This window comes from Pteropus alecto, unplaced genomic scaffold (genome assembly GCF_000325575.1).
Source record: "Pteropus alecto unplaced genomic scaffold, ASM32557v1 scaffold100, whole genome shotgun sequence".
Lineage (NCBI taxonomy): Eukaryota > Metazoa > Chordata > Mammalia > Chiroptera > Pteropodidae > Pteropus > Pteropus alecto.
This window is the reverse complement of record NW_006430723.1, coordinates 5968070-5987390: the sequence shown is the minus strand read 5'-3', so window position 1 is coordinate 5987390 and position 19321 is coordinate 5968070. Positions and strand designations below refer to the sequence as shown.

Sequence of the window (19321 nt, the reverse complement as noted above, 5' to 3'; positions counted from 1 at the left end):
GTTCGCTATTTCATTCCATTGATCTATGTGTCTATTTGTACACCAATACCATACTATTTTGATTACTATATCTTTGTAATATAGTAGTGTGAAATCAGCAAGCATCATGCCTCCAACTTTGTTGTTTCTTAAGATTGGATGGTTTATATGAGGTCCTTTGTGGTTTCAAGCAAATTTTTAGGATTGTTCTATTTCCATAAAAAATGACATTGGAAAATTTGATAGTGATTGTTTTGAATATGTAGATTACTTTGGGTAGTATGGAGATTTTAAAAATAATTTTTCCAATCCACAAGTGTGAAATATCTTTCCATTTGTGTCTTCAGTGTCTTTCATCAGTGTCTTACAGTTTTTGGGTCTTTCACCTCCTTAGTTAAATTTATTCCTAGGTAGTTTATTCCTTTTGATGAAATTGGAAATGAGATTGTTGTCTTAATTTTTCTTTCTTATAGTTTATTATTAGTGTAGAGAAACACAAATATTTTTACATTGATTTTGTATCCTGCAACATTACTGAATTGATTTATTAGTCCTAACAGTTTTTAGTAGACTTTTTAAGGGTTTTCTATATATAATGTCATCCGCTAATAATGAGTTTTATTTCTTCCTTTCTGATTTGGATGCTTTTTTCCTGCCTAATTGCTCTGGCAAGGGTTTCCAATACTATTTTTGAGTACTTGTATTAGGAAACCTTGTCTTCATCTTGATTTTAGAGGAAAAGTTTTTCACCATTGAGTATGATGTTATTAGATGTGGACTTGTCATATACAGCCTTCATTAGGTTTATATATAGTAAGGGGGCAGGATTAGTTGAAATAGTATCTAATGATTAGTGCTGAAAATCAGTCTACAGCTTTTATTCTGGCTTCTCCACCTGATCATTGTCACCCTGGGCATTTTCATCACCCTGTGGTGGTAAGCAGTGATTTGAGTGAAACCATGTCTAAATAAGATTTTGGACTATGCTTCACTCCTCCCACAACTCCTCAGTCTCTTCTCTCTTGAGATTTTGCACCTAAATTAATACAAGCATAATCTCAATATGTTATCATATTGCTAAGACAGACATGTATACTTTACCAGAAGTTTTCTGGAGACATATCATAACCTGCCAACCTGTAAGGATCATTTAAATGGGAGAAGTTTTGGGCACTCAAATGAATATTTGCAGTCTTTTTCTCACTCCTCAAGCAATAGCTGAAAGACTACTTCTCACTTCTTAGTAATGAGACAGAGGTCCTGTTTTTACAATTTAGATAAATATTTTGAAATGAATAAAATATTTTAAAATTAATGGGCCTCACTCTCTCTATATATATTTGGTTTCTGTCTGAGAACCTATTATGTTTCTTAAATTTAGCCCAGGGCTAAACATGGCCCAGAAAAATTTAACACATGACTTTCTCATTTTAGATTTAGTTTGAAAGTGAATAAAAACAAATGGAAAAATAGAAAGCAAAAGCGGTTCCTGGACTTTAAAAATGACTCAGAGATTTCTTTATATATCACCTATTTTACCCCAATTTCTAAAAACAAAAACATTTTTAACCATTTTTCAAGATGCTCTGATTTTTTATTTAGTATACATTTAAAGAAAGAAAACATTCTTCAAATGTCAAGATTATATGTGTTTATTTTGAGTTAGTAGATACAATGGCCTATTAGATACCAGCACTCCAAGCTACACCTATGTATTTGCCTCTAAACCTTCACACATTGTCAGTTTCCATTCCTCTAACATTCCACCACTGGGCCTCCTATTTCTAGCAAAATCATAGTTTTTTTTTTTTTTTTCTAAAGAGTAAAAGCAAGATTGATCACTATATTGTGCTTCCAGTGCCCCCAGAAGGATTATAATTGTTTCAAATAAACATTTATTGTATTTCAGTAAAGGGGAAAAATTGATAACATGAGCACTAGTAATGGCACTACTAGAAGAGAAAGAACAGAATACAGATTAAAAGAAGCATTTTAGGCTGGATGAGTTAGTTTCCCCTTAGTAAAAAATCCACATATGGATAAGTTAAGTTGTTCAATTTGTGGGCCACACACTTAAGCGTATTGGCTAGTACATTTTGCACTGAAACAGAAGCAATACAAGCTTTATGTTCTACCATCACACTTCCAGATTTTTCACTTAATATACCTGCCAACCTAATGATTCTTGCATGCATTAGAATTTGCTTTTATAAAGTTTATTTTCCCCATCCCTCCCACTCCCGTAAACATTGCAATGTGAACTCTTCACCGAATTTTATGAGAATGTTGCAAAGGACAACTCTGTGCCACTTCAGAACAGGGCTTCCCTGTCCCCTCTCCAGGCTACAGATGGATCAGTAGTTTGATCACATCTCATCTTACATGCAACAGACTCTGCTCCCTTAATTTCCCCATGCCAGAGGCATACAAGTTGGCAGGTATGCATACAAAAATGGAATTTAAAAAAAGTAAAGGAAAAAAAAGAAAGAAAAAGCCTTCCCGTCAAAGCCTATCGTCCTAGAAGGAATCCATTGCTTTGAATTCACTTAAAGCCTGCACAGGCGAAATGTGTTTCTTCTGAGAACCTCGTCTAACTCGCGTCTGGAATTCTTCTGGCTTTTCTCTCTTCACAAGGGGCTTCTTCTCTGGAGCCTTCATCTTCCAAGACACAACAGGTGAGTTGACAGCTGCTGTCCCATAGACCTTCTGGTATTTAGTTGAGGCCACATAGGACGCTTTTACCGTGAGAACAACAGCATTCATCAGGTTTTTAGCCGCCTGGATAAGTGATGTAGCACTGTCCAGCTACAGGAGGAGAAGAAGGAGATACATCTGGGTTAGTCAAGGCACAACATTCATAAGATGGTAGTGCAATTTCACATTAAAACAATGTTTTGCTTGTGCAAGTATACAGTACTGCCCAAATTATTACGTGATAAGGTGAAGAGGCCACAAAGCAGTCACCTATATTCCCCCATCCCTACTCTCAAAATAAAAAGAGAAAAGGATACTTTACGATGCATAGATTTTTAAAGTCCCAATACCACTAAAGATAAAGTCCTCTTTTTAGCATGTAAGAATTTCAGTATAACAAAAGTTTTGCAAATTAGAGCATCTCAGTTTACTACATTACGTTGATTGTTAATGGTGACAATGACTCAAATGTTTGAAAAGCATTTGGCAGGCACTGAAGAATGAAGAGTTATAAAGGGTTACATCATAATTTTATAGCCTCTCAGTAGAAGTACGTATTCATAGGTTATTTCTCCATCTTGAGTTGGTAGGGATGCAAGCAAGAGCTAAGTATACCCATAGGTGCTCTGACTTTTACTTAAGCATGTATTGAGCTCGAGTATCCATTTAACTATTCCCAGGTCTTGAATATACCTTCTATAAAAATATCAATAATTATGTTGCTCTTATAGGTCAGAGAGCTTTCAGTGAGACCACATAACCGTGTGTTAATGAAATATTGATTTCGCACTATGTGCCAAACACTATTCTAAGAACTTTGCATTTCTCCATTTAACTCTCACAATAATCTATGAAGTGGCATTTGTCAGTGCAATTTTGTGATGAGAGAGCTGGTGCATGCATAGATCCAGTAACTTCCACAGTTTTACACAGTTTAAGTAATGAAGTCCTCAGAGACTGTTTTATCATCCATACTGCCATCCTGTTTGGATACTTTCAAAAATGCTATGACAAGTCACAACTCAGCACAGTAGGTTTAGAAGTTCATCCCCAGACTCTCAGGCCAAGGATTTTTTTCTTTTTTTTTTTTGGTTACCTTTTTTCCACTTTTAACTAGTTAGATCGTGTGGTACATACTATATACTAGACCATTCAATATCTGTTTCAACCTTCTTTCTTCATTTCCTGAACCATAGATGCCAGAAAAGAATCAAAATTGTATTTCCCAGACTCCCTTTCAGCCAGGATTCTACACATAACCTAGTCACAGGCAGGAATTAACAGCTGGACTGAAAATATTACTCCAGCCTCAGGGATGCTTGAATATAGTTTGATCGTTCATCAAACTTCTTGTAATATCAACCTAGAAAATATATCCATTGCAGTTAAGTGAGGAATTCAAGGATGTTCCTAAGCAATGTTGTTCTTAGTTGTTGAAATGGTTTGTTGTATAACCTATAATTGGTGGACTATAGCTGTATTAGAGAATGGGAGTTAGGTAGACAGCTCTCTGGGTGTGAGATGATTAGCGAAGTGTTCAAGCTGAGGGATCCCAAACACTGTGGTTTCTTTATGTGATGCAATCTGCATTTGCTTTAGCTTCTTGTCATTTCTTGAGACCAAAACATGTCCCAAGCAGTGACCTGGAACAGAAGTTCCATCTAAGACCTCTAGGATGATGTTTTCTGTTCTGTATCCTTTAGGAAAGCTAAATAAACATTATACTGAGTTAAAAAAAAATGCTTTATGAGAAATGAACCCAATTCTTCCACCAAGAAAGCACAAAAGTCAGACAATTGGGGAAACAATGAAAGATGCTTTCTAACGTATGAATTCTTCGCAATACCATAGAACTGAGGTTTCACTGGAAAAATAAGATTAAAAGTCAGTATTACATTGACATCACAATAATATAAAGTGATTTGTGGATTAGAGTCATGATTTAGCAAATATTATAACTGACTGCTTTGTGAATTAAATCAACCAAATAGGGTAACTACCTACTTTACCATATCTATTACACTGTACAAGGTGCACATACACCAAATTAACTGTTTAACCCATAATGTTTATACAGCATAAGTTTCTAAAGCCAGCTAAAGAAAAGCAAACTCTAGATTATTCATGTTAACAGAGGAGAAACCAAGCGTGGATTAGTGCAGTGATTCTCTAAGTACAGTCACCAAACCAGCAGTATCAGTATCACCTGGGAACCTGTCAGAAATGCAATTTCTTAGACCAATCTCAAACTCTCTAAATTAAAAACTTGCAATCCAGGGGATTCTGATGCATGAAAAAGCTTGAGAACCACTGAATTAATGAAACCGAAAGACTATATGAAGGCTTATTTCATCCAACAATTCCACAACTTCATTACACATGAGTTCAGTAACATCATAGCCAGTTATCTGACTGAATTTCACTTTTTCATCTTTTCCATTATATCCCCCAGTAGAAGTGTAAATAATAAAGGAAAGAGATAAGATAGTAAAATGTTGGGGCACTTAGATCAGTCATGGTTTCTTTAGAAGCTATAGACTATATTCCTTGGCCAATTAACAGTTCCCTATAAGTCTGTCAGGTTTCAAAAATGAGTAATATTCATTCATGAAGTTAGTTAATTCTATTGTATGCTATGGGTAAAGAGAGGGTAAATGATAATATCAGGGACAGTTCTATTGATTTGCTTTAGAGCAACAGAATTAGTAGAAGACACGTCTATTGTATTATTAAATGGTTCCCAAAAAACAAATCTTGGGATAATTGAGTGGATCCAAAGAGAAGGATTACAAGTAATTTGAAGATTTTTACCACAGATTCCATTTTCAGATAGATGGTGTCTAATTCTGCAGCAAAAATATGAGAGCCTGTCTCTTCTTCAGAACCCCTTTGCTCTCCCAGCCTGAAGCAGGAATCCTGTGAATAAACCTAACACATTGGTCACGAGTGAGACAGCTCTGAAATATAAAGCCAATTATTTCATTCACACCACTTGGTAAGGCAGATACTAAATTTGTTGCAAGGCAAAGCGAAGACCTGAAGGACCTGGCCAGCTAAACCTGAACAAATATACCCCTAGACAATAAGCCCAATCCAAAATTAATACAAAACGTGACTTGAAACTTGAATTACCAAAGGATAATTTTTCCCATATGCCCTACACCCACTTGAATGATTGAGATCATTATCAGTACAATCAGAATTTGTTTTATTTAAAAAACGGGTCTCCTTTATGCTTGTCCAAAATAGCACTGAGACCTGGTTTCCAAGTGGCACATTTTGCTGAAATTTCACTTCCTAAAAGAAATACATCAAAAAGAGTAAAGCTACATGGCAAGGTGATTTTTTAAATCTAAGGTTTAGGAAAACTTATTTAACATAATTGCATTCTATTTTGTGATTTACACTGTAACCATGGCATTTTCGAACAAACAAGATTCTGTACAAAGTTTTAATAATAATAACCAACATTAATTGAACAATTCGTAGAGCTTGGCATTGCTCTAATCCTTTTAATTACATGATGTAAGTTTAAAAAAAAAATCTTTGAAGTGGGAACTATTATTGCCCCCATTTCACAGGTGAGCAAACTAAAGCTTAGAGAGGCAATGTAACTTGCCCCTGTAATAACTGGTTAAGTGGGAATTAGGACCATTCTTTTCTCTCTCCAAAGCTTGCCATCTGAACCACTACACCACTTCTCTGAAGCACCATTTATTCTCTGGGGTTTTGTTTTCTCAGTGACTATCTGTCATTCAAAATGAACCTGTCTCAATTATTAACTCTGGGTGGAAGCCTGTCCTTTAAACCTGGTGACATCCTATAAACATCATGACATCTGTTGACAGCTTCCACCTCACCTGGTCTGTGATTTTTAGTCTCATCTTTAGAGCCTGAATTTTTTATAACTGGATCTCCTACCCTCTGCTGTTCTGCTTCATGCTCGGTCCTTCTTAGTCTTTCTCAGCCTTAGGTTACCTTCCTGGCTTGGACACTCCGTCCTGGTGACAGTGCCTGGAATCTGGGCCCTGAAGGTTTCCCTTGCGCTTGCTCAGTTTTTCTGAAGCATATTCATTCACTACACAGCTGTACAACTGCTAGTACCCTTGGGTGGGACTCACCTACTCTAATTGGTATATTCTAAGCCTTTATCTAGGCTGGTCTTGGGAGCTTTATAACAGCATCAAAAGTGGACTGTATCTGAGCCATCCCTCAATCTGGCCAGCATGTACACTGATTGGAATTTTCCATAGAAAGAAACTTGTATCTTTTCTTGCTTAAGGGCCTTTCTATTCCTACTGGACGTGCCATTCAGTTCCTATATCTAGTCTAAGAAAAGGTGCTAATTTTCATCTACTTTTAAAAATAAGAACATACATTTATCAAATGTGACCACGAGCCTGTCTCTGGACTAGCTCCCCAGGTTTCCTTTCTCTCATTCAATCTCACAACCACCTGAGAAAGGAAATATTATTATGCTCAATTGGGATTTAGAGGGGCCATACAGCTTATCCAGTATCATATTAAAAGAGGTGAAGAAGCCAAGATTTAAATCCAGGCAGCCTAACGCGAGAGCTCATGAGCTAACCATTGCACCACGTTGTTTCCCAGAGCCAAGAACGACAGAAGAATCCATAGCCCCCAAATCGGTCAAGTTGTGCTAGACTAATTCTCTCTATTCCATTTCATAGGTGTCTGCTGTCTCAAACCACAAAAATTAGGCCTCTCCTAATTCTGTCACTATTCCTTTAAAATATGAAAGTACTATTTTAAAAAGGCAACAGATGTTTCTTCACATCTCGTTCTATTACTGTCTATGAAAAGCAAATAAGGACAGGAGAGCCGTTTTACAGCCATTTCTAGAGGGTTTTTCTGGCTCTTTTTCTGCCTGTTACCATTCTTATCTTCCCAACCTCTATGCCAGCCTCATTTTGTGTTTTGAATGGAGGGAAAATATTAGTGGAAAGACTTTCCTTAACTATGATTCTTCCATTAACTAATATTTGAGTTGCCTAATTCTTTATATGAAAGCTAAAGATTGTCATGAAAAGTGCTTAAAATGTCTCAAAATTTACAAGATCATCTGAAGAATTCTGAAACCCCACGTCTTAAGTTTCATGCTCTTTCATTAACACGGGGTTTACACCACAGAGGTATTCAGTTTCCATAGAAACAATCGTGACCGCATGACTCAATTACATTCTCAAATGAAAGTGCAACTACATTTCTTGAAATGCTGAATTCTTACTTACCTTTTACCCTTCAGTCTATCCTTTCATCTTTCTACCCATGTATTTTTTCCTTCAAGACACCTAGTGAGTATCTATTTTGTGCCAAACACTGTGCTTCAGTGTTGGGTATACGAAAATAAACATATAAACTAAAAGGTTTAATGCTCTGTGATAAGGACTTTAGCAGGTTGTAAGGTGCTAAAGGAACAGAGTGAGAAAGGGGATCTACTGAGTCAGGTAGGGACAGAGTAGGAAAATAAAGCTTTAAGGTGGGCATGATATCTAAAACTCATTTTAATGGATGAAATAGAACATCATTGGTGACTGGATAGTTGAATGATGTGGTAGACAGCGTTTGAATTTGTAGCTTGTACAACTGGGTATTTATCAATGCTATTAACCCAGATGATAAAGAGGGAAGCTGAAGTAAGTACTACAATGCTGAGTTTAATGTTGGACCTACTGAGCTTCAGGTGTCTCTGTTACATGTAGGTAGAGTTACCAAAGGGACAGTTGAATTATGAAAGTGAAATTCAAGGAGCTAGATGTAAAGGATTACATAATTTGCTTATATTGGCCTTCCCCACAGTTTCATGAACAGTGTTCTGCATACTATAGGTATAAAATTTATGTCAATTCTAATTTCTTCTTCCCTTTGTATTCATTCTTTAGCATTTTTACAGAGAGATAATAGAATGCTGAATGAAGTAGTAAATCCATATTCTTTTATCAGGTCAAAAAGTTTACTAAATCTACTAAAAATTCTCTCAGTATTTTACTTTCAAGATCAAAATCAATATTCCTTTAATAATCAAAGACATACCATCATCAAGAAATATCTTAACTATCCCCTCAACATCCAAGGCTACTTTCTATTCTGTTAAATAATTAGCAGTCTCTTGATACTAATGGTGAACTTCCTGGGGCCAACCAGCAATAAAACAAATGCAGTTTAGATTTAACAGCTGGCTTTAGAAACACACATAAAAAGTATAGTCAAAAGTGCAAAGTAATGTAAAAGAGGTAGAGGGAGATGCATTGGATTAACTGCACAGTAACATAGTAAATATCTTAGGGACATTAATTTGTGAGGGCCAGACATAATTACATAAAACAATTAAAATTTCACTGTGTGTTCTACATTAATCCATTTAAAATATGCATGCAGAGATAGAAACACAACCTGGAAATTAATCTATTTTCAAAAAGGCTGATTATCTATTACCAAAAAATAATGAATCACACACGGTAGTTCATGGAAATCCCAGGTACAAAGCAATCTGTCCTTGGATTAAAAATAATGCAAGCACTATGAAACTACTGACAAAGGTAAATAGAATAAAATAAACCAAAAAATCCATTTGAAGGTGATTTTGAAATATAAAAACTGAGGAGTTTGCCTTGATTACCTCAAAAAGCTTAGAAGTTCCTGGAAAAGGGAACCCAGTCACATTTGGGCCCAGGGTATCTTATTTGAATTTTCTCAAGTCAGAGCTGATAGCGCTAATGGTCATGAGAATGCTAAAATGGTTCTGCAAATATGGGCAGAGTCCTTTTTAGCCACTGGCAAGATATTTTAATAAGAAGCCCCCAGAGATGTTTAACATAAGAACAAGAAGTATTTTAACGGGAATGTGCTGTGCTTATTCAGGCCTGGGGTAGTGTTTGAGAGGTGGGGGAGGGGTGCAGGAAGTTGTGATGGGAAAACTGACAATAAATTAAAAGCAAACACTTTGAGAGAACTAGAATCTTTCCATGGGAGCTGGTCATTTATTTATATTTAAACAGTTATCTACCCAAAACGAGTCACAAATTGCTTACAGGGAATAAAAAAAAAAGACTTTGCTACAAGTCAGCTTTTCTCTTAATGAATGGGAGGTTAGAAACGCAGAGCATTGGTGCCTATTATCCGACAACATTTCATGTTTAAAAAAATGAGACTTCCAAGAGATATCTGATCTCCTTAGGAACTGTGATACATTTGAAATACCTTGAAATATCTGCCTACTTTTTCCAGGATCTATATCAATAACATTAAAACAAAACAAAACAAAACAAAACAAAACCTCTAGCAAGTCCAGGGTAATAAATAACTCAAAGAAGACAAAAACATCCCACTTCACGGATGTCTACACACTTGCTAAAAAGACAATTCCTTTGTGGCAAGCACTCATTTCAGTGTTCTAGTACACTCACTCTTCCTCATCAAACATCAACAATGGAGTCAGCAAAGCTGGATTCCTTACTGTTAAGACAGTGACAGTGGTGAACACTGTGCAGCAATTTGCCATTCACCTTTATACTGACCATAGCACACATGAATCACTCATGGCACTTCGCTCCCTGAGTCTGCTGGGAGATATGGGTAATAAAATTTCTCTATCTCCCTCCTCCAAGAGGTCTAATACAAGCTGACATGGTATCTACTGTACCTGTACTTCTATATTTAAATTAACTTGTTTATTAATACCTTTTTTGTTACTACCAATCAGAACATGACAAATATTTTTTATCTAAATGATGCTGCATTTATTTTTTTTTGTTCCTATACCTAATTTTTAGGGACAAATTGTGCATTTATTGCTTGACACCATAGTTGCTAATTAATGAAATCATTAAGTAGAAAACATAAGTATTAACAGAAGTGCAAAGCATTTAGGGGATGATTTTAAATCAAGTGATAAAAACTAGGTGAATATATTAACAAGTATGGTGTCTGAGTGAAAGTGACCATCACATGTATGCTGTGATTATTGTTAAAAAGAAAAAAATTGCATTGAAGCTATTAATATTGGAACATTTATTAATCCTTAATAACTGACAGCTGAAATACTGTGAGATAACTCCTGAAAAGTTGGATTAATCCCAGGGGTATTCTCATTTGATTATGAGATCTCAAAAAGCAAATGTTTTACAACTTGATTTTTTTATTAATTTCAAGTATACAGTACATTGATATTTATATAGTTTATAAAATGATCCCCCGAATTGCTCCTTCTCTCCCCTGGTTTTCCATCTAGCCAATATATTAATGCTAACTACATTCCCTATGCCATGCTCTCCATCCCCATGACCATCTATCAACTACTAATTTGTACTCCTTTAACACTTCACCCCATTCTTCCAGCCCGCCAAGTCCCCCAGAGAGGAGATCCTAATTGTCTGTCACCAAATTGTCCTCTATATTTGCGAGTCAGTTTTTTATGTTTTTTCTTTTTGTTCCTTAGATTCTGCATGTAAGTGAAATCATATAGTATTTATCTTTCTCTGACTTATTTCACTCAGCATAATAACCTCTAGGTCCATCCATGTCATTGCAAATGGTAGAATTTCATTTTTTTAATGGCTGAGTAATATTCCATTGCATATATGAACCATAACTTCTTACCAGTTGCCTCTCAGGTAACTTTCTCAATCATCTGTTGATGGGCATTTAGGTTGCTTCCACAGCTTCACTATTGTAAATTGTGCTGCCATGAATATTGGAGTGCACAGATCTTTACGAATTGTTTTGGTTTTCTTTGGATAAATACCCAGAAGTACAATTGCTGGGTCAAAAGTATATCCATTTTTAATTGTTTGAGAAACCTCCAGACTGTTTTCCATAGAGGCTGTACCAGTTTGCAATCCCACCAACAATGTATGAGAGTTCCATTTTCTCCACATCCTCACCAACACTTGTCGCTCTTTGCTTTATTAATGCTAGCCATTCTGACAGGTGTCAGGTGATATCTCATTGTGGTTTTAATTTGCATTTCTTTGATGATTAGTGTCCTTGAGCAACTTTTCATATGTATATTGGCCATCTGTATTTCTTCTTTGGAGAAGTATCTGTTCAGGTCTTCTGCCCATTTTTTAATTGTATTGTTTGTTTTTTGCCGTTGAGTTGTATGAGTTCTTTATATATTTTGGATATTAGCCTCTTATCAGATGTATTATTAGTGAATATCTTCTCCCAATCAACTTTAAGTAGTGGATCAATCATGATGGAAAGGAGGACACGAGGTCTATTATTTCTTCTGCAAGAGTGTCTTTGGTGATGCCAGGGAGGCAGCTAGTATTCTACCAACACTGAAGGCAGTCGTTAGGAAATCTGTATGTAATGGCTCAAGATTAAGTAGGCAATGCCCTTAACAGAAAAACACTGCAATCTCAGTAAGGCTAAGAAAAAAATCTCCACAGCATTGCTGAGAAATTTACCAATTGCCTCTCAGGTAACTTTCTCAACTGGATATATTTGTGTCTTCGTTTTAATTCATTTAGGTAGGTAGTAGCGCTTCATAGTTAGCCAGTTCACTGATTAACTGTCTTCATTTGCATTTTTTCAATTATAGGTAAGTAAACCTTGGAGACTCCCCTAAAGGATTAATTACAGTCAACAAAATTTCCTAAATATGGCTTAGAGCCACTTTTCTCACCATTAAAGGCAGAACAGTTTTTGCTCAACCCAAAACAAGGCATTCCAAGGAGAAAGGGAGTATTGAGACATGTTGGCCTCTTGAGAAGTGGTAGGTAGTAGCGCTTCATAGTTAGCCAGTTCACTGATTAACTGTCTTCATTTGCATTTTTTCAATTATAGGTAAGTAAACCTTGGAGACTCCCCTAAAGGATTAATTACAGTCAACAAATTTCCTAAATATGGCTTAGAGCCACTTTTCTCACCATTAAAGGCAGAACAGTTTTTGCTCAACCCAAAACAAGGCATTCCAAGGAGAAAGGGAGTATTGAGACATGTTGGCCTCTTGAGAAGTTGTGAACAGGCACTTCTGTTCATCTAGGTAGTCTCCACCTCCTTTTCCTATATTTCTTTCTCCTTGCACCTTTTCTTTCCTCACATTTTAGGATCTCCTCTCTGGGTTGTTCCCACATAACAAGAAATGAATCCAAGATTAGTGCCAATAGATTTTTAGGCCTCCGCATAATTAGGAGACATTCCTGAGTAAAGAGATATTCTTTATATCACCACCATCCAAGGTTCATACCTTGTAGTAACTCTTCAAAAGCTAAAGCTCCTTTTCGCCTTCCCTATAGGTGAGCCATCAAGCAGAAGATCAGCACTTTGCTCCCTCTATTTCCCCTATCCTCCCTCCCTGAGCAATATCAGCATGACTAGGAGACAAATCATGAACAAGCCATTGTCCAGAATCTGAGAGCTATAAACCTTCATTAAATGGATGAATGAGCCATCAATGGACTCAAACTGTAAGTGTGTAACTTTGTAGGAACATGGTATCTACTGATAAGGGATGAAGGCTATTTAACACTTCGCAAAATGGCTCCTAGGCTCCAGCATGCAAAGTACAACCACTGAGTTAAGACTAGATCACCTGAGTGAAGGACCAAAAGTTTCAGTGCTGGTTAGTGGAGTACTGTGCCTAGAAAATAAACCTAATCTGAACACCCTGGATCATTCTTCTCTATCTTCTCACTTCTCTTCACATTCAACCTCTAGAAATCTGTTACATAGCATCATTCATGTGTTGGGAAAAATAAACCCCCATCCAGCCTATGCCCCTCTCCTCAACAGATGTGTGAGGAGAGATGGTGGAACCTTCTGTTGCTACCTGGGTCCTGGGTGAAAAGCAAAAGAAGCCCCTTCCCCAGTGACTGTCTGCTGCCTCTCCTCAGGGTTCTAGTTCCCTCTTCCCCACCCCTTTCTCTAAGTCCTGTACACTCTCCTCGCTCTGGTAAGACACTCACATTTTATGCTCTGACTCGTGACCTCCCTCTTGCTCCCTCCGATCCTGTCTCTTCCCCTCTCATAGTGAAGGAGAGCCTGGGCTCTGCACTGAAAGCCCAGCTTCAGACCCCAATTAGACTGGTCAATGCTATGTGATCTTGAGAGCTATTTAACCCACCTCTACCTCACATTTTTGTCTTTAAAGTAAAAATGAAAAAAAAAATTCATTTAAGTACTTAGTATTAGAGATAATGTCCTTAAAACTGAGTGCCTGGCATGTGGTAGTCCCTTGATAAATCTTCACTGTTGTTATTATTGTGGTCTGTCTATTCTTAAATTGCCATTTGAGTCTGAAAAAGGTCTTTCTAAACATTATTTTTCTCCATTTCCACCTCTTCCTCTTTACTTTCTCTTTTCAAGTTTCCACCTATCAGGCACTTTTGACTCTGTCTTCTTACTGAAGCTACTAATCACATTGGCTTGCTCACAGTGCCCAAATATTACATTTTAATGTGTTAGGAATAAAGGCATGGAGAAGTTCACAAGGGGGCTAGAAAAGCACCAAAGAGATCTGTATCTTTTCTAGTAGCACTGAATTCTTTAGCTGAAGGAAAGAAGAAATCAAGATTCAAAAAAAAAAAAAAAAAATGTTTTTTTGTGTATGTAAAATTGTGACACCCAAAATATCTAAGAACATTTAGGTCTTGGTAGGGGTTGGAGGAAGACTAATAGTAGAAAGTCAAGATAGTGTTAGTTGGAGATATAGGGAAGACAATGTAGCTTGGGAAGGTAATGTTTAAAGATCTAATATAAGAGGCATAAAAAGATACAATCAGTATAAATATTTCACCCAACCACTTAGAAGAGGCCAAAAATTCAGGCTGTTAATTTTTGTTAAGATATTATTTCTAGATATTTCCTATTAAAAAGAAAATGATGTTACTTGGAAAGTGTAACACCTTAATTCATTAAAATCTTCTGTTGTCAGAGCGCAGCTGAGAGCCCTATCTACCTTACAAAATGAAACACCTTCTGGCTTAGAAGGCCCCATCAAACACTCAAAATCAACCTCCTAAGCCCTGTGCTTTACCTCCATCAAAACACAAATAGTTGGGTTCCCTAGACTTGTTTCATAAAGCCTTAAATCTATTTTTCTACAAGACAGATTATTTTTAATCTTACTTCAGTGTTGAACTTAGTACCTGCCATCTCCAGCTAAGATTGTCCTATATCATCATTAAATCCATCAACAGACTTGAGATATTAAATCTCCATATTCTCTAGTGGTTCTTGAAAGTCTCATCTAACCAGCTTCCCAGAACATGAGTATACCAATCTTTCTGCCTTTGGCTGAGCTGTGCTCATATTTATCTACTAAGTAAGTTAGCAAAGGGCAGATTTTGAGAACAGACCTTCTAAAGAAAAAAATTCATGATTAAAAGTCAAAATCAAAGGAAGAACACTGCCTGGGCTATGACCTGGTAAGGCCAGGAGAGAGCAAGAAGTATGACAGGTGCAGAAAACCCCACGACAGGCAACCTTAAGACAAGCCTTATTTGTCAATGGTCCAGGCCTCTTCCAGAATCAATAAAGAAAAGATGGTTGATGTGAGTCATAGCTTCTGTCATTCCATCATTGGTACCTTTAGCAGGCATGCTCAGTCAATAACAGTACTTTGTTCTATTGTCCAAGAAGTGGTCTCAGAATTCTTCTCAAAACATAACCTCAGTCGCTAGCAACTTAGGAAAGTTAGCAGTCAAGGCAAAATCCATTTCTCATTCCCTCTATAGGCCTTCTAACCTCCCCCATCCAAAGGCTATACTTTGAGTAGAATATTATCATTTCCCCCTTATTATCATACTTTCTCTTTACATAATTCATAAAGAATGATCTCTTAAATATAATCCAAAAAGTGAAGTGAAATGTTAGAAACATATGTAACTACAGAAAATAATTCATAACCTAAAATTTCAACTCTTTCGTTATAGAAATGAGAATTATGATAAGAAATGGACATCATTATTCAGGGTTTATAAGAGGTCTTCAGTATAATGCATGGTTTAAAACCAGTAATTTTAATTAAATTAGTTTTAAATTTGAGCAGTTGATGCATAGCATTTTATAATTGAAACATTTTTCTGCCTACTTTTAAACATTTTTTGAGCAGACATACAATAGTGCCCTCCAGATCTTTTTCTTTTTCCCTGGTCACTGCTTTTCCCATTGTAAGATGTACATCCACTACCAATTTGATTTACTTATTTATTTTTCCTCTCTCTTTAATACCCGCCCCCCGCCTCCCCCTTAAGAACTGGATCTCTGAAGGCGGGGTGTCTCCTCCCACATGCTCACGGCATGCACCCGCACCCGGTGCCTGGCACACCTGGGGGGCCTGGGACACCTGGGGTATGGTCTGTGGCTCCACCTGGGCCATGAACCCAGGACCTTCTGTGTGTAAAGCAGACATGCTAACCATTACACTATGGAGCCACCCACCAATTTTACCATATATTAAATTTTCTAGTGCTTACATTGTCAGTGTGTACACTGTCACACATTCAGATAGAGGCTTCCTGTCTTTAGTTCAGAAGACAGCCACAATGAATTGTAAGCATTAAATCCTTAACTTTCATTTAGATCAGACTTCAGGTTCTTGAATGAGTTGTTACTTTCACAAATAAGATCTCTTGACATTTATGGAATGATCTAAGCTTCTGTCAACTTTTCTTATTGACTCTTCCCAACATTCCAGAAATAGGCAAGAGCTCCGTAATTAACATTCTCTCTACCCAAAACATGCTACTCCCACAGTCTTCTTAGTCTCAGTTATTAGAACACATCTCTTCCAATTGTTCAGGTTAAAAACTCCAAATCTTATGTTACACCTTGTTCTCTCTGACCCAGCATCTAGTCTGCCATCATATCTGGCCAACAGCATCTTTGAAATATAACTATTATTTGACCTCTTCTCACCTTCTCCACTGTTACCACTGTGGCCAAGCCATCAGAATTTCTTGCTGGATTGTGCAATGTATTCCCATAGCTCGTTTCCTTCCCACCTTTTATCCCCTTTAGTGTATTTTTAAACAGGAGTCACAACGATCCTGTTAAATAAACTCACACGATGTCACTTTTCTTAACACTGTCCAGTGGATCCTTATCTCAATCTGAGTAAAATCCCAAGCTATCAGAATGGTCTTCAAGGTCATATATAATCTGGTTCCTAATAGTTCTCATTTCTCCTTTGTTCACTTTACTCCTAAATACCGGTTCTCTTGGCTATTACCCAAACAGACCAGTCATGTTGCTCTTCAGGGCCTTTGTGTTTATTCTTTTGCCTAGAATGCTCTTTCCCCAGATATTTGCAAGTCTTTGTCCCTCTCCTTCATCAAGACTTTAATAAAATACCAGCATTGTAGCGAAAATTTCCCTCTTCAAATTGCAACTCCATTCCCACCCTTACAAGTTCAGTTGCTGTCCTTTTTCTGTTTTAATACTCTTTTATAAATTGGGGTGACATAGGTTAATAAAATCATGTAGATTTCAAGTGTGCAATTCAATAATGTCATATATATATATTGCATTGTCATATATATATATTGCATTGTGTTCACCACCCAAAGTTAAATTTCCTTCTGTCACCATATATTTGATGCCCTTTACCCTTATCTACTTCCCCTCCCCCATTTCTTTCTAGTAACCACTAAACTGTTGTCTGTGTCCATGAATCTCTATTTGTCACTTTCAGTTTAATATATTTTTTTCATAAACTTAACACCATCCAAACAAATATTTTCTTCTTGGGTTAATTGTCCCCCACTGCCTGATATATCTCAAACACCTAAAATGGTGTCTGGCATAAAGGTCTTCCATAAATACTTGCTAAGTGTTATTGAATAATTAAAGCTTTATGGATGAGGAAATAAGAGATGGCAGGCTTGTCCAAAGACACAAAGCTTGGGCACAATCCCTAGTCCCATATTTAACTCCTTCATGTCTTCTATCTGTCCATTCTTCCATGGAAGATTACTCAAAGGCATGATATTGGCAGGAATGTGAAATTTAGGTATATAATAGAGAAGGTAAACTTTAGCTAAATTGTAATACAAATCTTATGACCTCTTTCTCTTATTGTGTCTTCAGTGGTAGAGCTTTAGGATTAGATTTTGCTCAGAAAACTTTGTTTTACTCTCTGCATTTATTGCTTTCAGTGTATAAAAGTCTGAGCTTTCTTTAAGGACAATTTCCCCCATTAATAGTATCAGTATCTATGGGGCACTAAGCTGTGTTTGCTAGGTACAGAGCTGGTATCTTAATAAATGATATCTAATCTTCAAAAGATGTATAAGGTACATATCATCGCCCTTTCTATACATACGAGGAAACTAAAATAGAGAACAGTTAACATTTTTGTGAACTTGGGTTCACAAAATCCATACTACCATCAGTCCGTGCAGTCTTCCTCGACCAGGATTTCACCATGGGCTTTGCCTGTTCTGAACTCTTCATTCCTGGCTGTTGATGCCATTTATCTGGGGCTAAATATGAATTAGGGTGAGTATTAACTGTTCAAAAGACCGAGTCATATGCTAAGCAGTAATGAGGTAAATTTCCTTATGGCACAAAGGAAAAAAGGTAACATAAATTTCCAATCTTGAAATCATAATTTGCATGCAATATGAACTAGGCAAAGAGCAGGAACATCACATTCTACTTACTCATTTTTTTGCCAGCAACAAAAATGTCATCATTTACATGTTCAAAGAAAATTTGATTAAATAAACTCTAATTCTCCTTCCCTCTAGCTACCATGAATAACATTTTCTATTTATTCAAACATTATGAAAAAAGTTTATTTTAAATTTCTGTAACATTGCCATACAATGGGCACCATGGTATGTGAGGTTGATTGATAAGAGTTTTTAAGAAAGAAATATATGTGTGTGTGTGTGTGTGTATTTATTATCAGTGTATTTATATTTATTTATATATTTATATATTTATAGATAATGGTAACATCTATTTCCTGTATTTCCTGTTCAGTTACTAGTCTATGGGAGACAGACCCAGTAACACTCTTGCATTGTTCAAAGCACAAGCTTACCCATTAGAGATACTGGCTCTAATCTTGGCTGTGCCAGTTACTGACTGTAAATGTTTGGGACTCTCTAGTAACCTCTCTGAGCTTCTATTTCTTCAACTGTAAAATGGGGTTATAAATAACAATATACTTTCATGAATTATTTTGAGGTCCAGGTGAGAAGATAAATCTAAAACACTTTTTAAATTTTAAATACATATGCTACTAAAAAGATTACTGCATAACTTCTGGGTACCTTTGAAAGTCCTTTTAGAATCTTCATCATAATTTATTGGATCATCTGGATACCTAGGGTCCAAGGAACTTTGTACAGGGAAAAGTATTCCAAAAGATAATAGGATAGCGTGAGGGCACCATAAGCCCTAGCAAGACAAGAACAAGATACTTCCCAATAGAAGGTAAGCTTTCTTTTTCTGACAGTGGAAATGACTAGAAATGAAGAATGGGTGGGGTGGTCTAGCTACAATCACATTTTTCCCATTTACAGAGAATGATCAAGGAATGTGATTCTCAAAAGAAATACAACACAGGAACCTGCTATTAGAGATCTAAAAACTGGCTATGGAGTGCAGGCCAAAAAGAGATAAAGGTCAACCAAAAACAAAGGTAAACCATTCCTGTAATATTAAGCAGCCA

At 36.6% G+C, this 19321-nt stretch overlaps 1 protein-coding gene across 6 annotated transcripts in view; it reads right to left on the bottom strand.

The window, feature by feature from the left end:
- Positions 1 to 1557: 1557 nt before the first annotated feature.
- Positions 1558 to 19321, bottom strand: part of CTNNA2 (catenin alpha 2) — a 988991-nt gene continuing 971227 nt past the window's right edge. For 3 of the 6 annotated variants that reach the window (XM_006905230.2, XM_006905232.1, XM_025049514.1), the window contains one exon: positions 1558 to 2784. In XM_006905230.2, coding sequence (XP_006905292.1) covers positions 2497 to 2784 — 288 coding nt within the window. In that variant the 3' untranslated portion in view covers positions 1558 to 2496. The remainder of the gene's footprint in view (positions 2785 to 19321) is intronic. The other 3 variants (XM_025049498.1, XM_025049506.1, XM_006905231.1) reach the window with 2 other exon arrangements.